This window comes from Salvelinus fontinalis, chromosome 30 (genome assembly GCF_029448725.1).
Source record: "Salvelinus fontinalis isolate EN_2023a chromosome 30, ASM2944872v1, whole genome shotgun sequence".
NCBI classification, from domain to species: Eukaryota; Metazoa; Chordata; class Actinopteri; order Salmoniformes; family Salmonidae; genus Salvelinus; species Salvelinus fontinalis.
This window is the reverse complement of record NC_074694.1, coordinates 13,630,727-13,644,680: the sequence shown is the minus strand read 5'-3', so window position 1 is coordinate 13,644,680 and position 13,954 is coordinate 13,630,727. Positions and strand designations below refer to the sequence as shown.

At 43.1% G+C, this 13,954-nt stretch overlaps 1 protein-coding gene across 1 annotated transcript in view; it reads right to left on the bottom strand.

Moving 5' to 3' along the window:
* The window catches only part of LOC129828664 (dynein axonemal heavy chain 17-like), an 82,199-nt gene that overhangs the window by 23,176 nt on the left and 45,069 nt on the right, over nt 1-13,954 (bottom strand). Inside the window, exons 55-62 of the mRNA XM_055889777.1 lie at nt 12,239-12,499; nt 11,589-11,806; nt 11,225-11,432; nt 2,837-2,952; nt 2,392-2,584; nt 1,431-1,666; nt 681-803; nt 106-310 (exon numbers count right to left, since the gene is read on the bottom strand). Of these exons, the coding sequence (XP_055745752.1) occupies nt 106-310; nt 681-803; nt 1,431-1,666; nt 2,392-2,584; nt 2,837-2,952; nt 11,225-11,432; nt 11,589-11,806; nt 12,239-12,499 (1,560 nt within the window). The remainder of the gene's footprint in view (nt 1-105; nt 311-680; nt 804-1,430; nt 1,667-2,391; nt 2,585-2,836; nt 2,953-11,224; nt 11,433-11,588; nt 11,807-12,238; nt 12,500-13,954) is intronic.

The window sequence follows — 13,954 nt, the reverse complement described above, 5'->3', positions numbered from 1 at the left end:
CATTTTACTACCATGTGTAGATGCAACAGCTACAATCAGAATGTAGATCAGATCAGAACAAAGGACGCATGCTAGCTCTAGGTATAAAAAAAAGGCTTCTGTCACCTTGAGCTCTTCCAGGTCTGGCCGTTCCTTAGCGACCACGGCGGCTAGCAGCTGGTCCTCCAGCCCGTCTCTGGTAACCAGGAAGTTGATGAGCGTACACTGAGCCTGCATCTCAGGCTTGTAGTGAGGGTTGAAGTACTTAGTGTGCAGGATGAGACGGAAGCTAGGGCTGTACTCTACCTCCTTGTCTCCTATCCGGATGTACCTGCCAGACAGAATGAATGAGAGAGACTGAAGGACAATTTTTTTTTTCGTTGGACGGCAAAGAAATATAATACATTTTAGGTGTGGCCCTCCGGACCTCAGTGAAGACCAAATGTGGTCCTCAAGGAAAATTTGTTTGACATCCCTGCCCTATGTGGAGTCATCGTGTGTGTCTGAAATGGCACCGTATTCCCTAAGCAGTGGACTACTTTTGACTGGTCAAAATAATATATGTCGCATTACTACCAGGTAAAAAGTAGTGCACTAAATAGGGAATATGGGATGCAGACATTGTGAGGAGTCATAGTGGCCCAGGGAGGGGTGTCAGAGGGCTGTACGTGGTATATAGAGGTGATGATGTGGTGACTTACTTGCCCTTCTTGATGGTGTTCCTGCCCAGTAAAGGGTCCAGGACGGGTTCTACATTCTCACTGATGTTCTCTATCAACAGAGTGTCTCCGTTAGACACAGCGCTCTCGATGCTGTCCAGGTACCTGCACACACACACACACAGGATAGGTAGTATATCAATGCCTGGTCAACAAGACCACACACTGGCTACTTGATAATGGGATTTATATGTTTAAATTAATGAATAGAATATTCCACCCTAAAACCATATAATTGTATGAAATTGATTAGAATCATAAAATTATATTCTGATGATGTGTGTAGTTTTAGTCAGAATTAGGTTAAAACAATACCCTTATAGTGGAAAAATCCAGACTGTCTGAGCAAGGCGTAGCTCAGGATTTGAACTTGTATGGGGGGGGGGGTGGATTTAGGAGAACAGGGAGGATTTCTCAAAGTTTCCCTAATCCCGGGGGAATGGAACTGATAACTCACCTACTGTTCGTGTGTATGTATGTGTGTATGATATCTACTGTTTGTGTGGAAGTATGTGTGCCGCTATAAAATGGATGTCTTTGTATTGTGGACTTCAGAGCGCTCTTGTGAATAAACATTTGACTATTGTAGGCTGGGCCTCTGTCTGTTTTCATTTCAACCAGTATCTTACAAATTCTGGGTTGCAGACTGAGTAGTTAAGTTCAGTTTATGAACATTGAGAACATAATTCTCTTAACACTACTCTATCTGGACTGTGTGTGAGAAGGACTGACCCTTTCTGTCCCAGCCGGATGACTTTAAGGTTGTCTCCGTATTTCCTTTTGATCCACTTGATTCCCTGGAGCTGGGCATCCACGATGAGAGGCCAGCGCTCCGTGTTACACAGGATGGTGGCGTTTTCAATGGACATGCGGTCACTAGGCAAGCCCTGGTTGCTCCAGGCAGCGATGTCTGCGTCATCTGTCAGCAACATCAGGGGGTCCAGCCCCTCTGTGATCGGGATGGGGACCTGGGAGAGGGAGGGGTGGAACAGGAGATTACTACAGTATACTACATCTGCATCACTTTGCTGGTTAGCAAATGTTTAATTGATAACACACTCATGCAAGTCAATCTCCTTTCAGGTGATTAAGTCATGTTGAACTGATTTATCATTCATCTATTCATTCAGTGACCCGGGTCTGACTGTGATGTTTCCGTTACTGACGTATGGTTTGTGTGCTGAGCCAGGAGTGTGTGGTGTACCTTGAACTCTCTGAGGTAGTGTTAGGAGTGTGTGGTGTACCTTGAACTCTCTGAGGTCGTGTTAGGAGTGTGTGGTGTACCTTGAACTCTCTGAGGTAGTGTTAGGAGTGTGTGGTGTACCTTGAACTCTCTGAGGTCGTGTTAGGAGTGTGTGGTGTACCTTGAACTCTCTGAGGTAGTGTTAGGAGTGTGTGGTGTACCTTGAACTCTCTGAGGTAGTGTTAGGAGTGTGTGGTGTACCTTGAGCTCTCTGAGGTAGTGTTAGGAGTGTGTGTTGTGTGTGGTGTACCTTGAGCTCTTTGAGGTAGTGTTAGGAGTGTGTGGTGTACCTTGAACTCTCTGAGGTAGTGTTAGGAGTGTGTGGTGTACCTTGAACTCTCTGAGGTAGTGTTAGGAGTGTGTGGTGTACCTTGAACTCTCTGAGGTAGTGTTAGGAGTGTGTGGTGTACCTTGAGCTCTTTGAGGTAGTGTTAGGAGTGTGTGGTGTACCTTGAGCTCTTTGAGGTAGGGCAGCCAGTACTTGTCCATGAGTTCAATGCGGTACTTCTTGGTGAAGTAGCCCACGTAGGAGACGAAGGCAGAGATGAGCATGACGTCACCACTCAGAGTCTTCTCCTGGATCTTAAACTGGGCCACTGACTCTGACCAACGCACCTTCTCTGAGGCCAGACCTCCCACCAGCCTGCCAGAGAGAGAAACACAGTCACACCACGTGTCAATATGACAGTTATCAAAGATGGTAGACTAAATGTTATTAAATCAAATATATAATTTCAAATTCTAAAAATATAAAAATATCTCTATACTTAAACTGAATCAAATATTCAAAGATAGTTTGAATTTAAACCAGGAAGGCACAGGCAGTGAGTGTCATCCCATGTCTGTGGTTGTGTTTTGTTGTGCTGTGCTGTGCTATACTGTAGCTGCACGTCACCTGTTGGCCAGGGAGATGGTCTGATTGGTGGCGTCTGCTTCCTGTTGACACCTCAGCTTGTCCGATGTGGCCTTCTCAAACTCCGACGTCAGTTTGGCCAGGTTAGCATTCAGTTGCTAAATACAAGACAACAACATCCCTCTTTCATGAATAATAAGACCGGGAGGGTGAGAATAGAAAGACAGCAACAAGGCACATTTCTGTTTCACAATGGAATTATTCTATTCTACACTGTAAGTTAATGTCAACTTGAGTCAAATCAAGGAAACCAGCTGCAATATGATTTCTAGTTCACTCAACTTTGTGTAAGAAAAGTTCTGCTAACATACATTACATTTGTCAAAGTTGAGTAAACTAGAAATCGTATTGCAGCTGGTTGCCTTGATTTTTTAAAAAGTTGACTCAACTTTTGATTTCTAGTCCTCTCAACTTAACGATGCAAGGATATCATCAGCTGAATTATTTAAGCTCCATGGACCAATGTAGCGAATTCGATGGGTAGCCCCAGCCTTGTCCAGCGACTGTCAACCCAATACCTTAGCCATTACGCCAAGAGATCCGAAGTTGGATGAACTATAATAAATATTTTTACATTGCGGGTCTCAGCAAACTAAACTCTATTGTGGGATCAACTCAGCTGTTTGTGTTGTAGGATTTCATATTCAACTCACATTGAGCAAAGATCTAATAAAATACAATTGTATTTGTCACGTGCCGAATACAACAGGTGAAGACGACCTTACAGTGAAATGATTACTTACAAGCCCTTAACCAACAATGCAGTTAAGAAAAAATATGTGTTAAGAAAGTATTTAATAAATAAACTGAAGTAAACAAATACATTTTAAAAATGGAAAAATGGAAAAATAACAAATAATTAAAGAACAACAATAAAATAACAGTAATGAGGCTATATACAGGGGGTACCGATACAGAGTCAATGTGCGGGGGCACAGGTTAGTCGAGGTAATATGTACATGTAGGTAGAGATAAATTAACAGAGAGTAGCAGAAGCGTAAAAATGGAGGGGGGTAACCATTTAGTTAGCTGTTCAGGAGTCTTATGGCTTGGGGGTAGAAGCTGTTAAGCTGCCTTTTGGACCTAGACTTGGCGCTCCGGTACCACTTGCCATGCGGTAGCAGAGAGAACAGTCTATGACTAGGGTGGCTGGAGTCTTCGGCAATTTTTAGGGCCTTCCTCTGACACCGCCTGGTATAGAGGTCCTGGCTGGCAGGAAGCTTGGCCCCGGTGATGTACTGGGCCGTACGCAGTACCCTCTGTAGTGCCTTGCTGTCGAGGCTGAGCAGTTGCCATACCAGGCTGATTTGGACACCAAGGAACCTCTCAACCTGCTCCACTAAAGCCCTGTCGATGAGAATGGGGCCGTGCTCGGCCCTTACTTTTCCTGTAGTCCACAATCATCTCCTTTGTCTTGATCACGTTGAGGGAGAGGTTGTTATCCTGGCACCACACAGGCAGGTCTCTGACCTCCCTATAAGCTGTCTCATCGTTGTTGGTGATCAGGCCTACCACTGTTGTGTCGTCGGCAAACTTAAATGGTGTTGGAGTCATGCTTGGCCATGCAGTCATGGGTGAACAAGGAGTACAGGAGGGGACTGAGCATGCACCCCTGAGGGGCACCTGTGTTGAGGATCAGTGTGGCAGATGTGTTGTTACCTACCTTTACCACCTGGGGGCGGCCCGTCAGGAAGTCCAGGATCCAGTTGCAGAGGGAGGTGTTTAGTCCCAGGGTCCTTAGCTTAGTGATGAGCTTTGAGGGCACTATGGTGTTGAACGCAGAGCTGCAGTCAATTAATAGCATTCTCACGTAGGTGTTCCTTTTGTCCAGGTGGGAAAGGGCAGTGTGGAGTGCAATAGAGATTGCGTCATCTGTGGATCTGTTGGGGTGGTATTCAAATTGAAGTGGGTCTAGCGTTTCTGGGATTATGGTGTTGATGTGAGCCATGACCAGCTTTCAAAGCACTTCATGACTACAGACGTGAGTGCTACGGGTTGGTAAACATTTAGGCAGGTTACCTTGGTGTTCTTGGGCACAGGGACTGTGGTGGTCTGCTTGAAACATGTTGGTATTACAGACTCGGTCAGGGATAGGTTGAAAATGTCAGTGAAGACACTTGCCAGTTGGTCAGCGCATGCTCGGAGTACACGTCCTGGTAATCTGTCTGGCTCTGCAGCCTTGTGAATACTGACCTGTTGAAAGGTCTTACTTACACCGGCTACGTAGAGCGTGTTCACACAGTTGTCCAGAACAACTGGTGCTCTCATGCTTGCTTCAGTGTTGCTTGCCTTGAAGCGCGCATAGAAGTAATTTAGCTCGTCTGGTAGACTCGTGTCACTGGGCAGCTCACGGCTGTGCTTCCCTTTGTAGTCCGTAATAGTTTGCAAGCGCTGCCACATCCGATGAGTGTCGGAGCCGGTGTAGTAGTATTCAGTCTTAGCCCTGTGTTGACGCTTTGCCTGTTTGATGGTTCGTTTTGAGGGCATAGCGGGATTTCTTATAAGCGTGCGGGTTAGAGTCTCGCTCCTTGAAAGCGGCAGCTCAACCCTTTAGCTCAGTGAGGATTTTGCCTGTAATCCGTGGCTTCTTGTTGGGGTATGTAGATATGGTCCCTGTGGGGACGACATCATCGCTGCACTTATTGATGAAACCAGTGACTGATGCGGTGTACTTCTCAATGCCATCAGAAGAATCCCGGAACATATTCCAGTCTGTGCTAGCAAAACAGTCCTGTAGCTTAGCATCTGCGTCATCTGACCACTTCCGTATTGAGCCAATCACTGGTACTTCCTGCTTAAGTTTTTGCTTGTAAGCAGGAATCAGGAGGATAGAGTTATGGTCAGATTTTCCAAATGGAGGGCGAGGGAGTGCTTTGTACGCGTCTCTGTGTGTGGAGTAAAGGTGGTCTAGGTTTTTTTTCCTCTGGTTGCACATGTAACATGCTGGTAGAAATGAGGTAAGGCGGGTTTAAGTTTCCCTGCATTAAAGTCCCCGGCCACTAGGAGCGCCGCCTCTGGATGAGCATTTTCTTATTTACTTATGGCCTTATACAGCTCGTTGAGTGCAGTCTTAGTGCCAGCATTGGTTTATGGTGGTAAATAGACAGCTACGAAAAATATAGTTGAAAACTCCCTTGGTAAATAGTGTGGTCTACAGCTTATCATGAGATACTCTACTTCAGGTGAATAAAACCTCAAGACTTCATTCATTTTAGATTTCATGCACCAGCTGTTATTGACAAACAGACACAGACTGCCACCCCTTGTCTTACCGGAGGCAGCTGTTCTATCTTGCCAATGCACGGAAAACCCAGCCAGCTCTATGTTATCCATGTCGTCATTCAGCCACGACTCGGTGAAACATATTACAGTTTTTAAAGGCCCATTGGTAGGATAGTCTTGATTGGAGCTCATCCAGTTTATTATCCAATGATTGCTCGTTGGTTAATAGGACTGATGGTAGAGACGGGTTACCCAATCGCCGTCGGATTCTTACAAGGCACCCCGACCTACGACCCCCCATCTCTTCTTCATGCGAATGATGGGGATTTGGGCCTTGTTCGGTGTCTGGAGTAAATCCTTTGCTTTTGACTCGTTAAATAGAAAATCTTCATCCAGTACAAGGTGAGTAATCGCTGTTCTGATATCCAGAAGCTTTTTTCGGTCATAAGAGATGGTGTCAGAAACAGTATATACAAAATAAGTTACAAATAACGTGAAAAAAGACACACAATAGCATGATTGGTTAGGAGCCCGTAAAATGGCAGCCATCTCCCCCGGAGCCATTAATCATTGGGTTAGTGGAGTATTCCATGTCATCTCAACAATTTCCCAATTTGAAGTCTAGCCAACTTGAATATTTAAGCTACATGGACTTTTATAAGTAGATTTTTGTATTTTTACACTGTGTTCTGTTATGTAGTAGGTTGATCAGTGTTAGAACACAGTTAAGCAACAAACTCTACCAGGATACACTTCCACACTCCATCCCCCAGGTGGCAGCACCAACCATGTCCAAGTGCTGTGCTTAGAAGGAAGCCTTGAAAAGCACACCAGGTGCTGCCAATTAAGGTGATTGTCAGTAAGATGCCTTTTTGTATTTTTTCCTTTTTGTACACATTTATTTAGTCACCATACGAACAAATAATAATCCACTTGGACTGGCCAACCACTAGGTCAAGAGGTAGCTGGCCCTAAAGAGCAACTCCGCCACTTTTCAACCTCATATTCATTATCGCCAGCACCAAACCAGTGTTTATGTATGTGAAAATGGTGCATTTCTACGTATTGTAGAAAAGTTATTCCCAATGAGATCAAAATATTAAAAAAGTTAAGTGATTTTCAAACACTATGAGATTCGCAGTGATGTGTGGAGCAAGAAAATACCCTCCCTCTGGCTAAAAACTAAAGTACGAAAATCACTGTTTTTCATACTTTTAATCCTACGCTGTGATACCAGAGAATACTTTTTTGGAACTTTTCTTCCTATCTTTTTAACCACAGACCATAGAAACGTGCCGTTTTCACATATTTGACCTGACCTGTTTCAGAATGCTGGTTGCATGACGGACGTCACTTCTTCACAGGAAAGGCATTTGAAAGTAAAAACGTGAACTTTGCCTTAATAACAAACTTGTACACTACCGTTCAAAAGTTTGGGGTCACTTAAAAATGTCCTTGTTTTTGAAAGAAAAGCACATTTTTTGTCAATTAAAATGACATCAAATTGATCAGAAATACAGTGTAGACATTGTTAATGTTGTAAATGACTATTGTAGCTAGAAACGGCTGATTAAAAAGTTCTTTAGACTAGTTGAGTATCTGGAGCATCAGCATTTGTGGGTTTGATTACAGGCTCAATATGGCCAGAAACAAAGAACTTTCTTCTGAAACTCGTCAGTCTATTCTTGTTCTGAGAAATGAAGGCTATTCCATGCGAGAAATTGCCAAGAAACTGAAGATCTCGTACAACGCTGTGTACTACTCCCTTCACAGAACAGCGCAAACTAGCTCTAACCAGAATAGAAAGAGGGGTGGGAGGCCCCGGTGCACAACTGAGCAAGAGGACAAGTACATTAGAGTGTCTAGTTTGAGAAACAGACGCCTCACAAGTCCTCAACTGGCAGCTTCATTAAATAGTACACGCAAAACACCAGTCTCAATGTCAACAGTGAAGAGGCGACTCCGGGATGCTGGCCTTCTAGGCAGAGTTGCAAAGAAAAATCCATATCTCAGACTGGCCAATAAAAAGACAAGATTAAGATGGGCAAAAGAACACAGACACTGGACAGAGGAAGATTGGGAAAAAGTGTTATGGTCAGACGAATCTAAGTTTGAGGTGTTCGGATCACAAAGAACATTATTTGTGAGACGCAGAAAAAATGAAAAGATGCTGGAGGAGTGCTTGACGCCATCTGTCAAGCATGGTGGAGGCAATGTGATGGTCTGGGGGTGCTTTGGTGGTGGTAAAGGGAGAGATTTGTACAGGGTAAAAGGGATCTTGAAGAAGGAAGGCTAACACTCCATTTTGCAACGCCATGCCATACCCTGTGGACAGCGCTTAATTGGAGCCAATTTCCTCCTACAACAGGACAATGACCCAAAGCACAGCTCCAAACTATGCAAGAACTATTTATGGAAGAAGCAGTCAGCTGGTATTCTATCAATAATGGAGTGGCCAGCACAGTCACCGGATCTCAACCCTACTGAGCTATTGTGGGAGCGGCTTGACCGTGTGGTACGTAAAAAGTGCCCATCAAGTCAATCCAACTTGTGGGAGCTGCTTCAGGAAGCATAGGGTGAAATCTCTTCAGATTACCTCAACAAACTGACAACTAGAATGCCAAAGGTCTGCAGACGATTCTTTGACGAAAGCAAAGTTTGAAGGACACAATTATTATTTCAATTAAAAATCATTATTTATAACCTTGTCAAAGTCTTGACCATATTTTCTATTCCTTTTGCAACTAATTTCATGTATGTTTTCATGGAAAACAAGGACATTTCTAAGTGACCCCAGACCTTTGACCCTAGTGTATGTCATCTGTAAATACAAATCAAATATTTAAATTACGAGGCTAATTGATTTAGACACAGAAAAAGTCAGAAACCTTCCTGCTAGCCATGATTGTCTGAGATAATGGCTGGGCTGGACATGCCGAGATACATTCTGATTGGTCTTCCATGTTGCAGGCTTCTGTCTATAATATGAGCTGCTCCGATAATCCTTGCTACCGCAGGTTTAAAAAAAAAAAGATATAGCCACGGAGAACTGCAAAAGTGTTTCTACTTCCCTCAACAACATTGCTGCCCTGAAGTTATCAGGTGCTATCGACAAACATCACTGGAAAGAAGTTGTGATGGACTACTTTCTGGTGACCGTGCCATGCTGACTCTGAAAATGAAAATGAATCAGACAATGAGGAAATCCCTGATGGGGAATAAATGTAGATCAACAGTGCTGTTGTCACGGAAGAAGTTTAATTATTTTTTAAATCAGTGGAATGCCCAGTGGAAGCTGAGTATGAGAAGGAGAAAATTATGACTTTTGATTGCAAATAAGGAGGGAGTCGAAAAAAGAACACAGAAGGCTGTTGTATAAAACACCTGTCTCCGGATAAAATTTTCAAACTAAGGGGATTACAGAGTATTTTGTGTAGATCGTTGACAAAAAATTACAATTAAATACATTTTAATCCCACTTTGTAAGACAACAGAATGTGTAAAAAGTCAAGGGGTGTGAATAATTTCTGGAGGCACTGCAGCTAGCTAACGTTAGCTGGCTGGCTCGCTAGCTACATGTATGATCTGTGTAGTAATATTATTCATATCTCAGAAAGCTGTTTGCATTGTTAGTTATAGCCTACTGTTAGCTAGCTAGCTAACATTGAACCTAGTTGGTTAGCTTTAGCTACCGGGAGATTCATGCTACATCATTTCATGCATGTTGGCTAGCTATGAAAATCAGTTTATATTGCTACTGTATGGGTTGGGATTATGGTTAATTGTTTAGCTAGCTAGCTACATGTCTAAACAAAAGACTCCACTTCACCAGATGATTACATGACCCATCAATTTAGTCAGGTGTGTCTGGGGGTGATTACAGCTATCTATTGTATTTCATGAACATGTGAACAGATATAAACATTTTAGAGACCCATCCACTTAGCTAGATGTAGCTGGGGGGGTGGTTATATAATCTCTTTCACATGACACATCAATTTAGTGTGTCTGGGTAAGCCTCATCTAATAATGATAAAATATTTGTATCTCGATTTTGTCTTTCAGCATCAGCAGAACACGCCTGACTCTCCTCCACCAGTCATACAATAAGAATGGTCTAATGCCTCCAATCAAAAAGAGTTCCGGCCCTAGCAAGCACAGGTTACACCTGAAGCATGAGAATTTGCAGCGAGTTGTGAACTTCAACAACTATGCAGAGGATAATGCAATAGTATTACCAGGACGCCACCCAGAACACAAAAACGTTGGTGCAAAGCTGCTGCCATCTCATGTGACAAAAGCAGCGGTGAGTCTCCACCACGAATCCATGACAACACTTGGTATGTAAAGCAAAAAAAACATCTTTTGATTATTTAATTACCACTAACATGATTAGTATTACTTTTATTGCTTTTACAGTCTTTATAAAGTGTCTTTTTACCTGGAGTTTTTCCTTATTGTAGGCAACTACTTTCACTACTTTTAGTCTTGAAATCTTTGGTTGTTTACTACACTACCTCACATGTGAATCCTTAAAGAGATGGATGGGGCTGAGGCTTAAGAGGGTGTGAACAATGCTGAACAGGTGTGAACAAAAACAAAATACTGATTTTCCACCATAATTTGCAAATAAATTCATTAAAAATCCTACAATGTGATTTTCTGGATTTTTCCCCCCAATTTTGTCTGTCATAGTTGAAGTGTACCTATGATGAAAATTACAGGCCTCTCTCATCTTTTTAAGTGGGAGAACTTGCACAATTGGTGGCTGACTAAATACTTTTTTGCCCCACTGTATAAGTGAATTTGCCAAATACTTTTGGTCCGCTAAAATGGGTGGATTATGTCCAAAAAGTGCTGTAATTTCTAAACAGGTCACCTGATATCGATGAAAATACCCTCAAATTAAAACTGACAGTCTGCACTCTAACCTTTTAGTCATTGTATCATTTCAAATCCAAAGTGCTGGAGTAAAGAGTCCCCCCAAAAATGTCACTGTCCCAATACTTTTGAAGCTCACTGTAGATGCACATCTTAAATCAGCTTACAGACCAGTTAACTAGGCCTAAAACCCCTAGATTTAGCGAGTGCAACTATATTAGAAGGCTAGTTAATCGGTTTTGTAACAATTCTATTGTATTCTCTCACATTGATCTTGGTCTTGATGATGGAGAGTTTGTCCAAGGCAGCGGCCAGCTCAGCATTGGCCTGGGCCAGAGTCTGGCGTTTGGGCTCCACATCACAGTACACCTCGTAGAACATCACAATGTTGATGCACCACGAACACAGACCTGCAGCAGCAAGTGACTTAGAACGGATGTATTCTGGCTCGAATGTGGGGTCGTTCTTAAACGGTCTGCACAAGGAATAAAAAGAAGATACACACAAAATCTATCATCAACAAGATATAAAAGAAAATAAAGGGGAAAGGGACTCAAATCTTCAGAGAAATAAGGATTTCCTGATGAATCAGCCAAAGTGTTTGGATGTCAGCTAGGTTTGTGTTTCTCACTGGAAGGCCTTAATGCAGGTGTCAGGGATGTTCTCCTTGTTGTAGTTGATCAGGGCATCCAGGAAGGCGTCCACCTTGGCCATGGTGTTCTTGGCAGCCTTCCAGCTCTTGTCTTTGGGCACCTTCCCTCCGGGGGCCATCAGGATCATCACAGCACCCATCACGTTCACCACTGCCTCCGGAGGTGAGCCAAACGACTTCAACTCTGTTAGGTTGTTCTGCAGTACAGGGGGAACAGACAGGTTATATGACACACAGAGTCACTTAACAACACATACATACACTCTTCGGCAATTACGGCTCACTACAGTAGTTTCAATGCTCGATTCCTACTAATCTTGTTAACTATCCTAGAATGTGTTGAAAGCTCTATACATACTTACACACAAACACACATCATCTATCCTCGTGGGGCCCTAAAATTTATTTTCATTCAAATTCCCTAAACCTAACTATAACCACTAACCCTTTACCTCAACTCTAATTCTAACACTAATTCTAACCCAAACCCCTAAACTTAAAATAGCCTTTGTCCTCATGGGGACTTGGGAAATATTCCCTCCAGGGATAATTTTCCTTGTTTTATCCTTGTGGAGACATTTGGGAATTTAAGGAACCAACCACCACCCCTCCCCTACACACATCCAGACCTTGTTGAGAGTGTTGAGAGCCTCCTGGGCAGCCAACAGGGCAGGTTCTGCTTTTGCCAAGTCCTCTTCACAAGACCTCTGTTTCTCTCCCACATTCTTGGCGATTACTTGCACTTTGAGCTCCTCATCGTTGGCTATGACCTTCTCCTTGGACACTTTCTCTGTTTCCACACCGACCACCTCGATGAGCTTGTCAGCATCCTCGTTCTTCTGCTTGAGCTCCACCTCCTGCACGGCCAGCTTGGCCTTCAGATCATCCACCTGGTGGAGGGAACCCACACATCAGAAACAGAACACAATGACACACACATCAGAGACAGAAAACAACGCTGTGCAACTCTTCATCATTGGTGTAAAGGAGAATGTGTTCTTAGTCAACTTCATTGGTAAATTAAAGTTTGGTGGGTTATGAATGTCTCAATGCCTAATACAGTAATGACTAGTGGTGGGCACCAATATCGATAATTCTATGATATCGATTGCGTTTGATATCGATATGACGTAGGCACGTTATGATATCATTTAATACTTATTTTACCCGCATATGTATTCACCCCCTTTGCTATGAAGCCCCTAAATAAGATCTGGTGCAACCAATTACCTTCAGAAGTCACATAATTAGTTAAATAAAGTCCACCTGTGTGCAATCTAAGTGTCACATAATATGTCACATGATCTCAGTATATATACACCTGTTCTGACAAAAAGACCAAAGATAACCCTGAAGGAGCTGCAAAGCATACAGTGGAGATTGGCGTATCTGTCCATAGGACCACTTTAAGCCGTTCACTCCACAGAGCTGGGCTTTACGGAAGAGTGTCCAGAAAAAAATAAGCAAACATGTTTGGTGTTCGTCAAAAGGCATGTGGGACAATACAGTTGAAGTCGGAAGTTTACATACACCTTAGCCAAATACATTTAAACTCAGTTTTTCACAATTCCTGACATTTAATCCTAGTAAAGAATTCCCTGTCTTAGGTCATTTAGGATCACCACATTATTTTAAGAATGTGAAATGTCAGAATAATAGTAGAGAATTATTTATTTCAACTTTTATTTCTTTCGTCACATTCCCAGTGGGTCAGAAGTTTACATACACTCAATTAGTATTTGGTAGCATTGCCTTTAAATTGTTAAACTTGGGTCAAACGTTTCGGGTAGCCTTCCACAAACTTCCCACCATAAGTTGGGTGAATTTTGGCCCATTCCTCCTGACAGAGCTGGTTTAACTGAGTCAGTTTTGTAGGCCTCCTTGCTTCCACACGCTTTTTCAGTTCTGCCCACACATTTTCTATAGTATTGAGGTCAGGGCTTTCTGATGGCCACTCCAATACCTTGACTTTGTTGTCCTTAAGCCATTTTGCCTCAACTTTGGAAGTATGCTTGGGGTCATTGTCCATTTGGAAGACTCGTTTGCGACCAAGCTTTAACTTCCTGACATCATGCTGCCACCCCCGTGCTTCACAGTTGGGATGGTGTTCTTCGGCTTGCAAGCCTCCCCCTTTTTCCTCCAAACATAACGATGGCCATCATGGCCAAACAGTTCTATTTTTGTTTCATCAGACAAGAGGACATTTCTCCAAAAAGAACAATCTTTGTCCCCATGTGCAGTTGTAAACCGTAGTCTGGCTTTTTTGGCAGTTTTGGAGCAGTGGCTTCTTCCTTGCTGAGCGGCCTTTAAGGTTATGTTGATTATAGGACTCGTTTTAAATCATA